General features: G+C 43.2%; 1 protein-coding gene across 1 annotated transcript in view; it reads right to left on the bottom strand.

Annotated features, from left to right (window-relative positions):
* L3MBTL3 (L3MBTL histone methyl-lysine binding protein 3) overlaps positions 1-12,555 on the bottom strand; it is a 67,168-nt gene that overhangs the window by 28,623 nt on the left and 25,990 nt on the right. Inside the window, exons 11-14 of the mRNA XM_066611200.1 lie at positions 9,377-9,453; positions 6,405-6,490; positions 3,689-3,799; positions 1,728-1,842 (exon numbers count right to left, since the gene is read on the bottom strand). Coding sequence (XP_066467297.1) covers positions 1,728-1,842; positions 3,689-3,799; positions 6,405-6,490; positions 9,377-9,453 — 389 coding nt within the window. The remainder of the gene's footprint in view (positions 1-1,727; positions 1,843-3,688; positions 3,800-6,404; positions 6,491-9,376; positions 9,454-12,555) is intronic.

The raw sequence follows: 12,555 nt of genomic DNA, 5'->3' as shown, positions 1-12,555 counted from the left end.
AATGCGGCACTCAGGGAGCCCCTAGCGTAAAATTAGCCTCTGGCCCTCCAGAGATTTGTTGAAGCCCGCCCTGGCCCAACGCAACTTCTCTCAGCATGAGGGCAACGGTTTGACCTCGGGTGTGAGCTGTGTGATGAGAGCTCCCTCCACTGCTTGCTCTTTCACGTCTGTGATGCAGCAGCGGCAGCAAAGGAAAGGCCAACCTTGCTTTGTGCAAGGCCTTTTATAGGCATTGAGCTATTGCAAGACCTTCATTCGTTCATATAAGTTCATCTTTAATATATACATTTATGTAAACTTATGTAAATTTATTCAAATTTTAAATGTGAATTAATTCTTTTTTTCCCCGGCCCCCGACACAGTGTCAGAGAGCTGATGTGGCCCTCCTGCCAAAAACTTTGGACACCCCTGCGCTAGTGCAACAAAACCACTGACCAACAGAACAGAACACCAGAAGAATAACATATTTTATGCCTGCCACCCTGAGAGATTTTTCACCTGAAAGGCAGGATATTAATTTAAATGAATTAATGAACATAATAAACAAATAAAACAATGATTTTTAACAGGGAGCACTGTTCTTAATACACTATGCAACTATTCATAAATAACTGCAGCAGAAAATCAACATGGCTGTAAGGCACCATTTCATTTTGTCTAATAGTCTCCAATAAAATCAGTACTGTGTTTGAACACGTAGCTACTGCTTCACCTAATGCATGAAAAGAACAACAACAACAAAAACACTAGGACTGCAACCCCATAAACATCTTCCAGGGAATAAGCCCTATTGAATACAATGGTACTTGCTTCTGAAGTAAACAGGAATAGGCTTGTGCTGTAAGAAAGGTAATTTACATGTGGTATTAATATGCTTAGTACTGAAATGAGGGAGTATACCTTGAATAAAGTTACAATGCTTAATCAATTGGTTAAATTAATGGAAACCTTTCAGAATTAAAAATGTGCTGCCAACGAACCAGCAACAGATGTTTTAAAAAGTGTTTTTGCCATAAGTACTTTTAAAAATTTCAGATGGAAAGTGCCACCTAAGAGGCCATTTCTCTCTCTCTCACGCGCGCACGCACACACAGAGGAAGGGAAACTTCTTCTAAGATAATGCATAAAGATGAAGCTAAGGATAATGCATAAAGATGAAGCTAAGGAAGTATGCTTTTTTCCCTTTAGAACTACTGCATTTACTCATATGCAAATTTAATCAATTGATTGATCAACCAAAACTCAACTAAATGATCCACTCATTATAAAAGCAGCAGCAGCTTTAAATTAATCTGTGACAAAGCACTAGAGACAGATTTATCACTTAAGTCTCTTGAATGGTTTTTTCTTTTTTCCTCAAAAATGTGTCCTTCTTCAAAAAAAGAATGCAGATTAAAATGCATTTATTACATCATATTCAGATGCACTCATTTACTATTCAGTGTGTGAAAAGTCATATACTAATATTTTCCTTTCTCTATATTCTCAGAAAGATTAGTAAATCTACTGTTTAAAAAGTAGTCATGTTCCAAATAATGTTGGCTTTGTTATACTGTACAAACTTAAGGCCCAATCCTGTAGTCTCCCAATGCCAGCGCTGAGTTTCAGTGGCAGCGGTGGGTGCCGTAAAGTACATTTATGGCACCGGGAGAACAAGGAGTGCCAGCAAAGGAATCATTGCAAATGACAGAATATATGTTTTAACATTTACTTCATGTGCATCTTACTAAGAGGAGGCTGAAGAGGATGTCCAGTTTTCCCACACCAGCCTGCAGGATGGATGTCAGGGTTGTCTGCATCAATCCAATAATCATAAATACTATTCCAGCCGTCAAAGTGAACCTAAAATATAAAGAAAACACAAAGCACATTTAAAACTAAAGTAAAATCCTGCCTTCTAGTAATCTCCCTGAGCTATCATTGTTAAGAACCCATTTATTCAAACTGCAGTCATCATGTGAGGAAAGTATATAAATGCTAATTAATATAAGTTCAGGTACTGGGCCATCATTTATGCAAATTATAGAAGCATTTGTATTTACTTTACTGAGATTTAAATCAGGCAATTATATTAATAACTAATTCATTAAGGTCTTTATACATGAGCTTAAGCAGTCTTTGGATATATTCTGAATTAATCAGGAGACATTTGAGTTTTTTTAGAAGTCTTCTTAATTTACAGGACTTACAAGTCCTGAAGTAACACAATGCAGACATGCAAAAACTTCAATGCTGGATCCTCACTAAAGCCTTGAGTTCTCTTTGAAGGCAAATAACAGCTGTGACTCTGGTTTTACTGAGTAATCTTATGCATGTCTACTCAGAAGTAAGTCCCACTGAAGTCAATGGAGTTTTCTCTCAGACAAGTGTGTACAATGTGTACAAGCAAAGCCCCTGTATCTGTGGATCTCATATGCTTGGATATAACTATCCCTGGATTTGTGGCCCCCCATCTCTCCCACATGCACCCATTAATGTAGTTTAGAACCTTAGAACCCAGGACAAAAATGATCTTCCTTATACATTTTCTTATACAGTGAAGGTCCTTTACAGGGAAGGAGGGGGGACCCAGGAAACTATAGGCCAGTCAGCCTAACATCTATACCGGGTAAGATGGTAGAATGCCTCATCAAAGATAGGATCTCGAAACACATAGACGAACAGGCCTTGCTGAGGGAGAATCAGCATGGCTTCTGCAAGGGTAAGTCTTGCCTCACAAACCTTTTAGAATTCTCTGAAAAGGTCAACAGGCATGTGGATGTGGGAGAACCCGTGGACATTATATATCTGGACTTTCAGAAGGTGTTCGACACAGTCCCTCATCAAAGGCTACTGAAAAAAACTCTACAGTCAGGGAATTAGAGGGCAGGTCCTCTCATGGATTCGGAACTGGTTGAAGACAGAGTGTGGGTGTCAATGGGCAATTTTCAAAACGGAGAGAGGTGAAAAGAGAGAGATCTTGGAGTGGTAGTGGACAGCTTGATGGAAGTGTCGACCCAATGTGCAGCGGCAGTGAAGAAGGCCAGTTCTATGCTTGGGATCATTAGAAAAGGAAATGGATTTTTCCTCCAGAAACTTGTCCAATCCCCCTTTAAAGATATCTAGGTATCACCATCACTACATCCTGTGGCAAAGAGTTCCACAGATCAACCACACGCTGAATAAAGCAATATTTTCTTTTGTCTGTCCTAACTTTCCCTACACTCAATTTTAGTGGATGTGCATTACAGGTTACAAGCCATGATGTGTATGTGCAACCTCCTGATTTTAGAAATGGGCTATGTCAGATGCAAGGGAGGGCACCAGGATGCAGGTCTCTTGTTATCTGGTGTGCTCCCTGGAGCATTTGGTCTGCCGCTGTGAGATACAGGAAGCTGGACTAGATGGGCCTATGGGCTGATCCAGCGGGGCTATTCTTATGTTCTTACAGGTCGCTATAAGCATTCAAGCTTATAACGACATTAAGGCAGGCTGTCATGAGCCTGAATTGAAAAAAAAACTATATCTACACTAACAGGAAGCAGTTAACTTCCTACATTCCCTCTACTAAAGTGAATAAAGAAGGCTTTGGGGGCACTGCATAAAACAAAGCTTTTCCACTCACAAGGGGCTGCAGGATTGTAGCAAGAATGTATAAAGCTTCCTGTTTAGAAATAGACAGGGACAGAGAAAGAAAAAAGTCAATTACTTTAATTCTGTGATCATCAGTATCCACCACAGTGGCAACCCTAATAAGTATAGGATTCCTCTTGTCAACTACTTCAAGTTTCATATTCTTCTGAAATCCATGAGAAGGTTTCTGTAATAGAAAAGTATAACTAAATTAGCATTAAAAAAAACCCCTCACTAACTACATTCTTTTCAAGAAACTATGACAGTTAATGCTTGTCTGAAAAACGCTTGTCCTTTAAGGTCCTTCCTTTAAGGTCCCAAGACACAGTGGCCATTCGCTTCTTGTTGGAGAAAGTTTGCTTGAACTGCGATTGTCTTACGAAGGTTACTGCTCAAACAGTCCAAGCAGCCCTTACTCACCATACAAACTTTGTCTGTTTGGCCACTGTGTTCTGGGACACTAAAGAATGACTATCACCTGGGACACTGGACAGCAGACAAAAAGGAACAAAGGGAGCCCAATGCTGACATTGGGCTGCTTCTTCTGCATGACAATGCACGTGCACACACAGGGACCTGCAGGATGGGTTACCAGCTGGCTGAGCCTGGCAGGAAGATAAACTGGCTTGTCCCATGACATGACAATTGCCTCAATTCAGATGGAGATTGCATGGAAATGTAGTATGGTCATGGTATTTAACTTCTGAGCTATATTAAATTGTTTTCCTTAAATCATTTTTTTAAACAGCCCTTTTCTTTTCTTTTCTTAAACAGAATAGCCCTCAAATATCAGAGGTTTGTAGAACAAAAGGACCGGAGAGAATTGACAGAAGGAAATTTCTCTCAATCTTTCCAAATAACTTGGAGCCACCTAATGAAATTGACTAGCAGAATGTCCCAGACTGGACGGGGGGACCTCTTAACATTTCATCATTGAAAGCTTTTTCAGTAACTATAAGAACCCCTTCTGCTCATGCAAAGACCCCTTGCGCAAGCAGAACACTCCTTCCTAGCACAGAGGACACTTCCTATGGTAAAGCTCCACTCCGTAAAAGGTTTTCATGCTATCCATAGAATTTACTGCTCCTAGTGATTGCCTTTAGCTTAAAGGCTTGAAATAGTTTATACACACTGGAGTACCTGGAGGGGGGCCAAAGCCCCAGGAGCAGACCCTCCTGAGGCACCTCCTTGAGCCTCACCCCTCCCCCACCGAGGAGGAGCGCCCAGGAGCACTGTGGAGAGGCAGTGAGAAGCTGCCTCTCTGCCAGCGCCTCAGCGCCAGACTGGGCTGACCCCTCTCCCCTCCTCCTTTATAGGTGGAGAGGAAAGGGGCACCCTGGAGAGGCAGCGCATCAGGAGAAGCAACTCCCATCACGCTGTCGCTCTAGGGCGCCTGTCTCCTATCCTCTGGAAGAGGAGGAGGGTGCCCTAGAGAGCTTCTTGCTACCTCTCCACAGTGCTCCTGGGTGCCCCTCCTCTGCCTCTGAGAGTGTCCCTCAGAGGCAGAGGAGAAGACGGAGCCTTCAGCGTCACTTACAGTCTCCATTACAGCAGTCTGGGACTGCTTCCAGCGGCCCCAAACCACTCCAGTGGAGACCTCCGCACAGGTTACAAGTAGTGTGGAAGGCTCCGTCGAGGCCTCTGCTGCCTCCTCCATTCAAAGGGGGAGTGGAGGAGGTAGCTGCTCAGAAGTAATTGCGGTGACGATGATGTCACCGCAATTACTTCTGGTCAGGGGTGGGGGGCAGAAAAGGGGGTGGGGCGGAAAAGGGGGTGAGGGTGGAAAAGGAGGGGTTGCCCTGGGCGTGGGGACCCCCAGGAACGCCACTGTTTATACAAACTAGTGGAGAATAGATCTGCCAAAGAATAACAGCCAGGATTGCTAAATACAACTCTCAGGTTTAGAGGTAGTTAAACAGCAGAGAAAAAAGACAGCAGGAGAAGGCTACTGCCTTCATACATTGTTTGTGAGCTTGACAGAAATGAGTCAAGGAGGAGAAATGTGAAAATAAGGCAAAGTTAGGTGCTTCATTTCATGCCTCCTCCTTTCCCAAAAAAGCAACCAAAGGATGAAATGGAAAGAGCACCTGCCCCTTGAGATCAGCTGTGTGGACTGACCTCAGCTACTGAACAATGCATTTATCTGCTGCTTTTATGGTGTTTACTTTGTATTCTTTTCAATATACTCAGGCCCAAATCCTAACCGACTTTCGCAAACTGACACAGCTGTGCCAATGGGGCCTGTGCTGTATCCTGCAGTTGGGTGGCACTCATGGAGGCCTCCTCAAGGTAAGGGAACGTTTACCTCAGAGCTGCATTACCTTACCTCGGTGCTGGAAAGTTGGTTAGGAGAATTGCACCCTTAAAGGGATGCCTGGTTCGCAAGGGGAATCTTAAGAAATATAAATCTTTTAAATAAAATAAAAATTTACAAGTTTGCCTCCCAACTCTTGCTAGGTCACACGTGGCTCTAGCTATACTGGTGACTGAAGGGCCAAATGACTCTCCCTGAGGTACTGAATTTGGCCTGAGGGCTCCAGCTGGCAACCCCTCTCTTAGATAAATACCATAAAAAGCTACATGTGAAATAAGCATCAGCACCTTAACAATGATAATACAGTAGTGACCAATCCAGCAACAATCCAGTAGCAAGTTTGTCTAGGTCACTATGATTATTGATCCCAATCGGCAGCCATCACAATAAAGCAAGAGAAATTTTCATATTTATCTTGCTTTATTGTGATGGCTGCCGATTGGGAAAACATGAAAATACAATAAAGATGATTTGTTACCATTTTAAAAGCCCTGGCAGGCGCAGGTAAAGAACTGGTTTCTTCCAAATATTTCTCCCAAGAAAAATTCTTGGCATCTGGATAGTCTATTGAAAAAACCAATCATATAAAATTAGTTCTGTCATACTACAGATATATTGAGGGAATTTTCAGAGTTAGTCACTGAGTTCAAAATAAGAAACAAGAGTGACTTGCCCTCTTCACCACCACCCCTCCTCAGTGTAATGTGGATAATGAGACTTGTGGGTAACTCTGTGGAAAGAGCCCCGAGCTCAAGAAGCCATCTCTGGGACTCTCAACTCTTACTCTGAGGAGACGCATGTCCTATTTTTTGCATTCTTTCTTTGCTTCTCTGACTAAAGAGAACAAGTCCATAATTATTTTTGCTCTGATTTTATAAAAAGAAAGTTTTCCAGTGATATATATTTAACACGCAGTATATCAATGGGCTTCCTAACATGATAACTTATTTTGCTACTTCTCTGAGTATCAGAGTTCAAAAGTTTAACAAATTTAGTAACAATGACTTTAATCAGACCTGATTCAGATCAAAAGTTTGTAGCCAAATATTTTGCCAGTTGTTTTGAATCAATACATAAGAATTTGCCCTCCTTATCCTCCCCTCCCATTCTTCTAGTCATGTACATCTTTCCACTCTGTGCATCCTCTGTCTCACTGCTCCTTTTTCAAGAGTTTTCCTTCCAGCTCTTTCCACTTTCATAAGGTCATTCCTTTCCAAACTCCTGCTACCTAATATTTTCTTTACCTTTATCCCCCACTGCTCCTGCACTCATTTTTAACCTTCTACCAGACTGTCATGTTTTCCACTCATTCCTAAGTATGCATTCCTTCCAACTTCCATCCATTCCCCCTTCTGCGGTCCACTACTTTTTCAATCTCATTTCCCACAGCCTTTACATGCAATCTGCTCTCTTCACCCAGTCCGATCCTATCCAACTTTCCAGTTCCTAATCCTATCCAGCCCAATCCTCTCCCTATCAGGGCCCAATCTTATCCAGCTTTCCAGTGCCAATGCAAACATTCTCTTACCTTGCAAAGGCCTCCATGATTGCCTCCTCCAAAGGATGCAGCACACACCCCATTGGCACAGCTGCATCAGCACTGGAAAGTTGGATATGATTGGACCCTCAGTCACTCCTCCTTTGGGTCTTATTCTGTGGCCCATTACCTCCTCAAATTTCTCTCAACTCTTTTTCATCTAGCTCAAGACCTCTCTGCTATTTTCAGCATCACCAGAACAACTTAGTCAATGGCAGCCAGTGTAGGAGGTTTATGTACCAGGTACGTATTAAAAGTATTATAATACACTCCATTTACAAAATCTCAGCTATAAACAGATTGAAGCCATTATTATAATACTTAATGAACAAACACTATCACAAAACTCCTGCTGTGGTTTTGAACATGTAAGTACAGGGACTGGGAGGTCTTGGCAGTTTAGCTCTAACATTTTATCTTTAAAGCTACAGAGTCAAGTAGTAATTTGAACTGATAAAGATTATGCACCAATTTTAAATACTGATGGCCACCTGCCCAGCCAGCAACCTCTTAGTGAAGTTGCTTTAAACAAAAATTCTACTTATAAATGCCAAGTATAGTTCCATATCAACTGACATCATGGGGGTGGGGAAATACTGTCACTGTGGGAAAACCAATTTGAGTCTTCTGTATTTACAAATGCCTACTGTTAAAAGATGACAGATTTAAAAGTATTGCTTTCCCAAGATTTGACTCATATTATAGCAGTGAATTACACCATTACTCTGTGTGGGCTACATTCCTATATAACAAGCTGCAATTAACACACTGACAGGTTAAATATTTATAGTACATGTAAAGGTTGTTCTATAAGTAGGTTTGCATGCTGTAATCAAGAGATGCTTCACAATTTCTCAAGATTTTAAAATGCATTCATTTCCATTTGGTAGATGGATTTCTATAACTAACAATTAGTCTATGCATGTCTACTCAGAGATAAGTCAACTGAGTTCAATGGAACTTACTCCCAGGTAAGTGTATATAGGATTCCAGTCAAAGTTTCTCATTTGCACCAACCATTATCATTTCACTTTATTCAACTGCCTGTAATCTCCTCAGTTAAATTCAGCACACAGTTAAAGTTTTAAGTACCTTCCACCAAATAATCAGGACAATTCTTGGAATGACAAGTTCATTTTCTCTAGTATGTAATCTTCTGACAGACTCTAGGCCAGTGATTTTCAACCCTTTTTGTCTCATGGCCCACTGACAAGGTACTAAAATTGTCAAGGCACACCATCAGTTTTTTAACAATTGACAAGGCACACCATGCTATTGGTAGAGGGTTCACATCCCCCAGTGGCTCTAATAATAAATGACCCTCCCCCAAACTCCCACAGCACACCTGCAGACCATTCATAGTACATCAGTGTGCCATGAGGCAGTGGTTGAAAATGGTTGCGCTAGGGCAAGGATGGGCAAACTTTAGGGATCCTAGACCTTTAAGAATTGTATAGAAGAGGGAATTTCAGCTGGTGCAGCTTGTCATTTCACAGATGACAAGCTGAACCTGCTGAAATTTTCTCTCCTACACAATTGTTAAAGGTTCAGGATCCCTAAAGTTGAAAGTTTGCCCATCCCTGCTTTAGGGTTACCAGATACAAAGGTGGACAGAATGCCTATACCTTTAACCACTGTAAAGAAGAAGAAATTCTGGCAGCTGCAGTTTTTAAAACCCTTCCATGTTGAGCTGCACCTGCCAAAATTCTGTCTTCTATGCAATGATTAAAGGTATAGGCACTCTGTCCCCCTTCGTATCTGGTAACCCTACAAATTCTTATCTATCTTCTTCCAGCATTGTTCCTTCAAACTCACTTTTAACTGAAGTAGTTACTCTCTACTCTTTGCTACCCTAATATTATAGGTTCTCATCTTGAGAAACAAATGTGTACAGGTGGCTGTTTCATACAGACCTGGAGGGGTAACAAGGATCCTTCTGTGTTCTTTACACCATCCAACAGGATGAATATGTGGACTAGCTGCTTCACACCTACAGGGGAAAGAGTAGTTCTCTTATTTTCCATTTCTGTAAATGCCATAACTGCAACTCAGTTTCTCACTAAGGCAGATTATTGCCTGTGGGGCACACTTAAATATCTGGATCCCTTGCTAAACAGAAAGAGAACATAAGAACAGCCCTGCTGGATCAGGGCTGTTAACTTATGTGCTCCCTGAGGCATCTGCTGGGCCTCTGTGAGATACTGGAAGCTGGACTAGATGGGCCTTTGGCCTGATCTAGCGGGGCTCTTCTTATATTCTTATGTCCATAAATACACAATTTCAATTGTTTCTTAAGGATTTTTTTAAACTGAGATGTAAAAATTATTTTATTCTGTGCATAATGTCAGTGTGTACAATTTTCCCCACTACCTATAGCGCTCTGAAATGAAGCACTATAGAAGAAACACTAGTAAAGAATAATCAGTAAACTAACAGTACACAAGTCATCCTGCAGCCCCATCTAGTGTTCACATGTAAACATAAGCCAGTATTAAGAAATGATCATAGGGCAGGATACTATACAGCATATTTTTTAATTTATTTATCTATCTATCCATCCATCCAAGTACATATGCCCTGCCTTGTGGCTCCCAGCAGTTCACATCAATCAAAAATTAACAACTCAATCATAAAAACACTTTAAACCAGATAAACACAGTACAAGTGAGACCCTCTACCCACAGATCCAGTATCCGCTGTTTCAATTTGCAGATCTGCGAATCTACAGGCTTATAGTTACCTCCTGGTAGCCTGAACACTTAAAAACACTTGTTCGAAGTTAACAGGGAGCGGTTAACTTCTACTTCCTGCTAACCTTGATTGAGTGTATTCAAGCATTCAGGCTGCCAGGAGGCAACCTGTGCATTGCTATAAGCCTACAAGTTTATAGTGAACTGTGTAAGGAAAAATATTTTCACACTGGTAAACCTTTTAATCATGTTAATGGGCAAGTAGGGGGGCAGGAGGCAGCGATGGGGTTTCCCATATCCGCAAGTGGTTCATGGTACTGATCCCCTATAGCTGCGGTTTTCAAACTCGCAGGGAGTTTGAATCCCGCAGTAAGTCTTTGCGAGAGCAGGGGGAAGGCAGCAGCGCGACCCCCAGGATCGCGCCACTCAGGGGGGCTGAAGGGGCTTGGTGCACTTGCCCAAGCCCCCTGCAGCCCCCCTGGGGTGCGGGGAGCCTTGCACGACCTTCGGTAGGGCTCCCCGGGTCATGGAAGGTGACAGCAGAGCGATCATGCCACTCTCACTTTCCCTGACCTGGGGAGCCCTGTAGGCGCTTGCACCCGGCTCCCCACAGCCAGGGATGGCTGCTGCAGGGACTGGAGGGTGCACCCCAGTCCCTGCAGTCCGGTCAAAAGGGAATGTGGAGCGACCGCGCACCACTTCCGGTTTAGCAGAGCGGGGCGTGATCACTCCACTGTCACCTTCCATGACCCGGGGAGCCCTGCCGAAGGTCGCGCAGGGCTCCCTGCACCCCCAGGGGGCTGCAGGGGGCTTGGGCAAGGGCACCAAGCCCCTGCAGCCCCCCTGAGTGGCGCGATCCTGGGGATTGCACCACTGCCTCCTCCCTGCCTCCTGGCTGCCCCGCCCCTTAAGGGGAAAGGGACCAGGACCCTCAGGCTGGGACGTTGTGACGCCCCAGTTTGAATACCACTGCCCTATAGATACTGGGACATGTCTGTATTAAAAACAAAAACTGAACAAAAGGAATATGTAAAAACAGGTGCTGAACAGCAAAAACATTGAAATACAGCAGGGAATAATTTCAGCAATGCTTATGGGCTATGTATTCCTTTTCTCCTTCCTTTTCCATAATTTTTGCATAGCCTCAGAACTTGTGAGAACAATTTTTTTTCTTAGATTATAGGCTGAAAATATGATACTGTTCTAAGATTTAAAAGCAAAAATGAAGGCTGCAGTGGCGGAGTGGGACTGCAGTTTTTTGCCCATCCATTTGGTGCTTCTGTCCAGGGCCAGCCTCACAATGAGGTGAGTCAAAACTGCCACCTTAAGATGCACCATTGCCGAGGCTGAGAAATCTGCCACAGGTTTGGCATGTCACCATCACTCTTTCTGTAACCAGCAACTTCTCTGTAGCAGCATCCCTAACGCTGCTGCCCACAGATCTTCTGTGCATGTCTGAGCAACTCAGCTGAGCAGCAGCAGGACAAACAATAAGATAAGCACAGCATGGCACAGCAGCTGCTGAGTATTTTCCTGCTCCTGTTGGGCATGCCTGACTGTTGCCAGTGGCAGCTTTCTCCCTCTCCTCAGGCAGCCGCCAGCAGAGTTCTCTTCCTCCCCCACAGTTTAGACACAAGATGCTTGTCTCACACTAGCAAACATAGCTTCTCCTCCCAGGCTCTCCATTAATTGGGTCTACCTCCCTTGCCCCCCTTCCGTGCTAGCTTCTGTGCCCTGTGCACGAGCTTCAAATTCTCAGAGCAGGTGAAGTGATACCCCCTTCCTAGATGTTCTAGTTTTGAGGACAAAAACCCAATCATGTTGCATTGGCTTTCTTGCCTTCCTCACTTCATTCATTTGCTTTTTCTCTTGCTTCAACTGGCAGCACTTTCCGGGAGAAAAAAAAATCTCATGGAGGGGGGTGAGTGTGCATGTCTCATTCTCAATAACTTTCTCCTTTGTTTTTAAGAACAACATTTCTCAATGGGGCTATGGGTTTGTTGCCTGCATGTTTGCCTGCTTCCTTCCTTAATTCAACCCCATCATTCAAGTTACATGGCCAGAAAGGGAGATGGAATATTAATTGGAAACTCTGCTAGTTTAAATTTTGGGCATTCTCTCTCTCTCTCTCTCTCTCTCTCTCTCTCTGCCCTTAATTTTTTTTTTAATGAAGAGGGAAATTATTCAATTTTCTTTTACAAAAAAAGCTAAATTATCCCCCCCCCCCAAAAAAAAAAAAGATAGAGAGAAAATGCACAAATGCTGAATGAAGAGTTTTCTACTTTGCCTTCTGAACAAGAGGGGAAGCAGTCTTCCTGGGTTAGGGGCAGCGCAATCTTGTTTTAACCCCCCTCTCCCGCTGATGCAACCATGCCACCGGGATGCAAGCTGCATCCTCTGGA

The sequence above is a fragment of the Tiliqua scincoides genome, chromosome 1, assembly GCF_035046505.1.
Source record: "Tiliqua scincoides isolate rTilSci1 chromosome 1, rTilSci1.hap2, whole genome shotgun sequence".
Classification (NCBI taxonomy): domain Eukaryota; kingdom Metazoa; phylum Chordata; class Lepidosauria; order Squamata; family Scincidae; genus Tiliqua; species Tiliqua scincoides.
The sequence above is the reverse complement of the archived record's forward strand: the minus strand, read 5'-3'. Positions and strand labels throughout refer to the sequence as shown.